This window comes from Malaya genurostris, chromosome 2 (assembly GCF_030247185.1).
Source record: "Malaya genurostris strain Urasoe2022 chromosome 2, Malgen_1.1, whole genome shotgun sequence".
Taxonomy (NCBI): Eukaryota; Metazoa; Arthropoda; class Insecta; order Diptera; family Culicidae; genus Malaya; species Malaya genurostris.
Window position 1 is genome coordinate 339,858,022 of NC_080571.1, and position 7,346 is coordinate 339,865,367.

Sequence of the window (7,346 nt, forward strand, 5' to 3'; positions counted from 1 at the left end):
ATCATCTGGAGGTCACCCTATATACTCAAAAAATCTGCGGACATGTAATTTTTGTAGGAAATTTAATTAGGACGAAAACCTTTGAAGACTGCAACATAATCCGACACCTGTAAAAAATGTTATTGAAGAAAAACCGACACAAGGTCCGAACGATGGCTCATTCCTTAATATATCTAGCACCACTGCTGCTAGTGGTGGTAATATGAGTTTGCTTTCTTTTATTGTGCTACAACGGTTGATCTGAGTTGTTTGATGTCTTCACAATAGTTGCTCGGTGTAGTTTGAAGATTTTTTTAAACTTAAAAACCATGTTCCAAAACTCACTGTAAAGACACACAAAAAACTAACTTTTTTATTTGAAGAAATACAATTTTGAAGTCTTCCACAATATTGTTGATAAACTCAAATACTATAACTTTGTTGAAGACATGAACCATCTGCCTCATATGGTTTAGAAGATATTGAACCGCGGGCGCGAAAATATAGTTTCTCCTATCGAGCTAGAATTTTGCACTGTGATTATGGGACCCAAAAGGAACACGAAAAGTTTAGTGGAGCTGAAATCAATATTTTGTCTTACCCTACTAATCACCCTGTATCTCCCAAACCAGAAGTCGGATCTGACTAAAAAGTAAGATGTTTGATAGGATTTTAAGACCTCTCATTTGAATCATAGATGATTCTTAGATTTCATTTGAATCTTAGATCGGTTCTATGAGAAAAATGAGTTGCATTATTTTAATTACGTTTCACATATCATCCTGTGGTTCCGTAATCAGAAGTCGCATCCAAACGTAATTCAGGAACCTTATTTGGGAGTATATTACTTTTCGTATGAATCTGAGTTTGTAGGAAACGGTTTAGCCATTTCCGAGAAAATTTAGTGAAATTATTTGTCACACACGCATTTGCTGATCTCGACGAACTGAGTCGAATGGTATATGGGAGTTATGTTGTTCCAGAATTAATTACTGTAAGTAGTTTAAATCAAAATAATTATGGAATTACTTTCAACTCGAAAATGCTGATATCTTCTGGTTTACATATGCCATATTCGAAAGATTATGTTGCCAAAAACAAACCGTGCTGAAATTGGTCCGAGGCAAATTGTCATGAAAAAGGATGGTTTTCTTTATGCTCAAGTTTAACCTCGTACAATAAAGGATCAATTTTTAGTTTGAATAAAATATCGTTTTTTATCATAATTTGAAAGAAAAATTTGTGGATAGCTTATTTCGATACACTCCTTAGATCAGATAAGAATCTCGGAGGAAACTGAAATTCGCGAAACTTGTTGAGATTGAGAATGAGATTGACATTGACACTGAGATTGGGATTGGGATTGGGATTGGGATTGGGATTGGGATTGGGATTGGGATTGGGATTGGGATTGGGATTGGGATTGGGATTGGGATTGGGATTGGGATTGGGATTGGGATTGGGATTGGGATTGGGATTGGGATTGGGATTGGGATTGGGATTGGGATTGGGATTGGGATTGGGATTGGGATTGGGATTGGGATTGGGATTGGGATTGGGATTGGGATTGGGATTGGGATTGGGATTGGGATTGGGATTGGGATTGGGATTGGGATTGGGATTGGGATTGGGATTGGGATTGGGATTGGGATTGGGATTGGGATTGGGATTGGGATTGGGATTGGGATTGGGATTGGGATTGGGATTGGGATTGGGATTGGGATTGGGATTGGGATTGGGATTGGGATTGGGATTGGGATTGGGATTGGGATTGGGATTGGGATTGGGATTGGGATTGGGATTGGGATTGGGATTGGGATTGGGATTGGGATTGGGATTGGGATTGGGATTGGGATTGGGATTGGGATTGGGATTGGGATTGGGATTGGGATTGGGATTGGGATTGGGATTGGGATTGGGATTGGGATTGGGATTGGGATTGGGATTGGGATTGGGATTGGGATTGGGATTGGGATTGGGATTGGGATTGGGATTGGGATTGGGATTGGGATTGGGATTGGGATTGGGATTGGGATTGGGATTGGGATTGGGATTGGGATTGGGATTGGGATTGGGATTGGGATTGGGATTGGGATTGGGATTGGGATTGGGATTGGGATTGGGATTGGGATTGGGATTGGGATTGGGATTGGGATTGGGATTGGGATTGGGATTGGGATTGGGATTGGGATTGGGATTGGGATTGGGATTGGGATTGGGATTGGGATTGGGATTGGGATTGGGATTGGGATTGGGATTGGGATTGGGATTGGGATTGGGATTGGGATTGGGATTGGGATTGGGATTGGGATTGGGATTGGGATTGGGATTGGGATTGGGATTGGGATTGGGATTGGGATTGGGATTGGGATTGGGATTGGGATTGGGATTGGGATTGGGATTGGGATTGGGATTGGGATTGGGATTGGGATTGGGATTGGGATTGGGATTGGGATTGGGATTGGGATTGGGATTGGGATTGGGATTGGGATTGGGATTGGGATTGGGATTGGGATTGGGATTGGGATTGGGATTGGGATTGGGATTGGGATTGGGATTGGGATTGGGATTGGGATTGGGATTGGGATTGGGATTGGGATTGGGATTGGGATTGGGATTGGGATTGGGATTGGGATTGGGATTGGGATTGGGATTGGGATTGGGATTGGGATTGGGATTGGGATTGGGATTGGGATTGGGATTGGGATTGGGATTGGGATTGGGATTGGGATTGGGATTGGGATTGGGATTGGGATTGGGATTGGGATTGGGATTGGGATTGGGATTGGGATTGGGATTGGGATTGGGATTGGGATTGGGATTGGGATTGGGATTGGGATTGGGATTGGGATTGGGATTGGGATTGGGATTGGGATTGGGATTGGGATTGGGATTGGGATTGGGATTGGGATTGGGATTGGGATTGGGATTGGGATTGGGATTGGGATTGGGATTGGGATTGGGATTGGGATTGGGATTGGGATTGGGATTGGGATTGGGATTGGGATTGGGATTGGGATTGGGATTGGGATTGGGATTGGGATTGGGATTGGGATTGGGATTGGGATTGGGATTGGGATTGGGATTGGGATTGGGATTGGGATTGGGATTGGGATTGGGATTGGGATTGGGATTGGGATTGGGATTGGGATTGGGATTGGGATTGGGATTGGGATTGGGATTGGGATTGGGATTGGGATTGGGATTGGGATTGGGATTGGGATTGGGATTGGGATTGGGATTGGGATTGGGATTGGGATTGGGATTGGGATTGGGATTGGGATTGGGATTGGGATTGGGATTGGGATTGGGATTGGGATTGGGATTGGGATTGGGATTGGGATTGGGATTGGGATTGGGATTGGGATTGGGATTGGGATTGGGATTGGGATTGGGATTGGGATTGGGATTGGGATTGGGATTGGGATTGGGATTGGGATTGGGATTGGGATTGGGATTGGGATTGGGATTGGGATTGGGATTGGGATTGGGATTGGGATTGGGATTGGGATTGGGATTGGGATTGGGATTGGGATTGGGATTGGGATTGGGATTGGGATTGGGATTGGGATTGGGATTGGGATTGGGATTGGGATTGGGATTGGGATTGGGATTGGGATTGGGATTGGGATTGGGATTGGGATTGGGATTGGGATTGGGATTGGGATTGGGATTGGGATTGGGATTGGGATTGGGATTGGGATTGGGATTGGGATTGGGATTGGGATTGGGATTGGGATTGGGATTGGGATTGGGATTGGGATTGGGATTGGGATTGGGATTGGGATTGGGATTGGGATTGGGATTGGGATTGGGATTGGGATTGGGATTGGGATTGGGATTGGGATTGGGATTGGGATTGAGATTGAGATTAGAATTAATGGTTTGTCATATTGAAAACATATACATAGTTTCATCAAAATCGGAGCAAACGGATCATGATTTCACCTCTTTTTTATTTTTCTAGAAATTGTTCTATTGATGTTACTAGTAACCATCATTCTCTAGTTTACCTTACTGTAGTCAAACTTCACTGATATAAAAAGGAATCTTCTGATAAGGCCACCCGTTAACGAAATTTACAAAAAAAAATATCTGCGACTGTTTGTGCCCTAATCATTTCTGGATTAGGTACAACAGTAAACTTACATAATCGCAACAAATCAATCCCCAATAAAGAGATAAGCTTTTCCAAACAAATATCGGCTATTTAAAGAGAATGGTTGCAACCGGAATGCAGTAAATTTTCCTGAAGCACCGTCCAATTCATACTTCAGAGCTATCGTGATGCCAGGTCCGTTCGAAGTTGACACAACGCCGCCCAGTGCGGAGGTGATGGAAGTTGCCCGCCAAGAACTGCGCGAAACTCCCGAAATCAAAGCTGCTGCCATCGCTGAACTACGAAAGCTGCTGAAAGCGGCTACCGACCTGCAGTTTCCCGATGACGATGATTTCCTGGTGCTTTATCTGCGTCCGACGCATTTCTATCCGGAGAGTGCCCTGAAGTTGGTAAGTTTTGACCGGGGAATTAAGTGCGGTGAATGCGTTTTAACGATGAATTTTCCTAGATGCGGAATGTGGCTCAGTTCCAGAAAAGCAATGCCGATTTACTGAAGGATTTGATGCCATCCGACTTGAAGGACGTAATTCTGAACTACGATTATGTGACGGTGTTGACTAATCGCGATCAGAAAGGACGCAGGGTAGTGATTGTCAAAATGGGTGAGATTTGGGATCCGAAAGCCGTCAGCGAGGACAAGATTTTCGCCATTCTGTACACGATGCAAAAACTGGCTGCCCTGGAACCGATCACTCAGATCAACGGGGTGGTCGTAATCTATGACTTCGAGGGTCTCGGTATGAAGCAGGTCAATGGAATATCGGTTAGTGCGACGAAACGACTATTGACTTTCATTCAGGAGGCAGCACCACTTCGGATGAAGGCGGTACATTTTGTAAAGGAACCGGCCCTGTTTAGTATGGTTTGGACCCTAATGAAACCATTCGTCAAGGAGAAACTGAAGAGCAGGGTAAGTTAGGTTCACTACTTGATTAAACAACTTGACATTAAGCTTCGTGATTTTTCCTGGTAGATGTACTTCCATGGAAGCGATATGAAGAAGCTCCTGAAGCACATTGATCCAGATCATTTACCGGCTAATTATGGTGGAAACAAACCACAACTGGACTATGGTTCCAAGGAGTGGTACCCGGCGCTAGAAAGTTGCAACGATTTCATCAAGAAATTTAACTCGACGGGATTCAAGTAAATCTTCCGTTGTTATCAATTGCAACCAGAATGATTGTTTTTTTTTATTGACAACAACATTAAGCAAAGTCATCCTCTTTGAAATCGACCAAAGTGCATTGCGTTTTTAAAAATATCTTGAGCAGTTGAAAAAAAAGTACGATAAGCACTCGCTTTTTGCGAGTAGGATTTAATCATCGATAAGACTGTCGTAAATAAAATGTCGATAGAAAGCCCAGCAGTCTTTAATCGCACTTCGAAACCCCCCCCCCTAGACGGCAAATGCCACAGAAATTAACATTATATAATCAAAACAAATCTATCTTCAAAACACTGCTACTAAGATAAGCAGTCTTCTAGTGTACTACTTATACCGTATTGTTCACGACGTCAAAGCTTAGTTCGTCTAAATTCGCTTCGACCGCAAGAAGTCCCTGCACTCGTCATCATGGCTTCTCCGTACGACCTCGATCTTAGTCCGCCCAGTGCCGAACTGTTGGAAGTTGCTCGTCAGGAATTACGCGAAACTCCAGAAGTGAGGGCTGCGGCTCTGATCGAGCTGCGGAAGCTACTTCAGGCCGCAACGGATTTGTATTTTCCGGACGATGACGATTTCCTGATAATGTTTCTACGGCCATCTCACTTCTATCCGGATAGTGCAATCAAACTGGTAAGTTGACAACACGAGTAAAAATCTTTTATCCTACGAACGAATCAAAATCTGTAGATGCGCAACGTGGCAGAGTTCAAAAAGACGCACTCGGACCTGTTGAAGGATCTGCTGCCGGTGGATCTGAAGAATGAAATTCTTAACACCGACGTTGTGGCCGTGTTGAAGAACTGTGACCAGCATGGCCGTCGTTTGATGATTGTTCGGATGGGTAACGTCTGGGATCCGAAGGTCATCAGTGAGGACAAAGTGTTTTCCCTTCTTTATACCGTCCATAAGTTGGCAATTCTGGAACCGAAAACGCAAATCAAGGGAGCGGTCGTAATTTATGACTTCGAAGGCCTGGGCATGAAACAGGTCAAGGGAATGTCACCCGGTGCGGCGAAACGGCTGCTGACCTTCATCCAGGATGCAGCTCCTCTACGGATAAAGGCTGTACACTTCGTCAAGGAACCGATGCTATTCAGCATGGTCTGGACTTTGATGAAACCGTTTGTCCGGGAGAAACTGAAGGGACGGGTGAGTTTTGTTTCAAACTATATTTCTAAGCATTTGAATTTAAGAACATGTTGTGCGTTTTCTTCGTCAGATGTATTTCCACGGTGATGACATGAAGAAGCTGCACAAACACGTTGATGCGACTTGTTTGCCGGCCAATTACGGAGGAACCATGCCGACGTTGGATTACGGATCGAAGGAGTGGTACCCGACGATGGAAAAGCACACCGAGGATGTTAAGAAATTTAATTCGGCAGGATTTAAGTAAAATTAAGGCGAAGCAAACGAATATTATCGTAAAATGATTTGAAACAATAGATTACACTGGAGTTTTGTACATTCTGGCCTCTAGGTAAACTATTGCTAGCGATTTATTCAACATAATACCACAAACGAATTTCCAGACATGACAGTCACGATCTTTTTTTGGCGCACATCTACGGTCCTCCGCGAAACTGGCACCAATGGTGATAAATTGGTTGCACTGTTGAGCTCCCATCATACATTCCTAATGCAAATGTCAAACCGTGAGAACCCTTTCGATTCGGTAGCTCATTTGTGTACATTGAGATTTTATGGCACACTTTGGTTGAAATGATAACAATGCAATTAATCTCGCGCTCCACCAAGCGGTGAGTGCGGTCATTTCAGAAGGTACCGGGAACGAACCACATTTTTTAAAAATGTTTATATGCACGTACATATCTTTATTATTTATCTTTGATAATACAACATGATAAAACATTATTCAAGCAATTTTAAGAACAACACATGATTCGATTTCGAAAGAAATCGCAGTAGGCGTCTGTATCGGTCACAAAAAGAAGTGTTGCTAAGTTTTTGTGAAAAGGTTTATTCGTCTATACAGAGAAGGGGAAAGTGTTATAAAGCGCCCCTGCTGGCCAAAATGTCCCTTTCCTTTTTAGGTATTCAAAACTTTTCTACAAAAAA

The 7,346-nt window shown here is 43.6% G+C and overlaps 2 protein-coding genes across 2 annotated transcripts; both read left to right on the forward strand.

Annotated features, from left to right (window-relative positions):
• The first annotated feature begins 4,108 nt into the window (after positions 1–4,108).
• Positions 4,109–5,460, forward strand: LOC131427982 (alpha-tocopherol transfer protein-like). The gene is made up of 3 exons (XM_058591600.1): positions 4,109–4,488; positions 4,548–5,009; positions 5,073–5,460. The coding sequence occupies exons 1-3, from the start codon at positions 4,267–4,269 to the stop codon at positions 5,247–5,249; spliced, it is 861 nt and encodes a 286-aa protein (XP_058447583.1). The 5' UTR covers positions 4,109–4,266; the 3' UTR covers positions 5,250–5,460.
• A 181-nt stretch (positions 5,461–5,641) lies between these two features.
• Positions 5,642–6,759, forward strand: LOC131427983 (retinaldehyde-binding protein 1-like). Its single transcript, XM_058591601.1, has 3 exons — positions 5,642–5,897; positions 5,955–6,416; positions 6,487–6,759. The coding sequence occupies exons 1-3, from the start codon at positions 5,676–5,678 to the stop codon at positions 6,661–6,663; spliced, it is 861 nt and encodes a 286-aa protein (XP_058447584.1). The 5' UTR covers positions 5,642–5,675; the 3' UTR covers positions 6,664–6,759.
• The last annotated feature ends 587 nt before the right edge of the window (positions 6,760–7,346 follow it).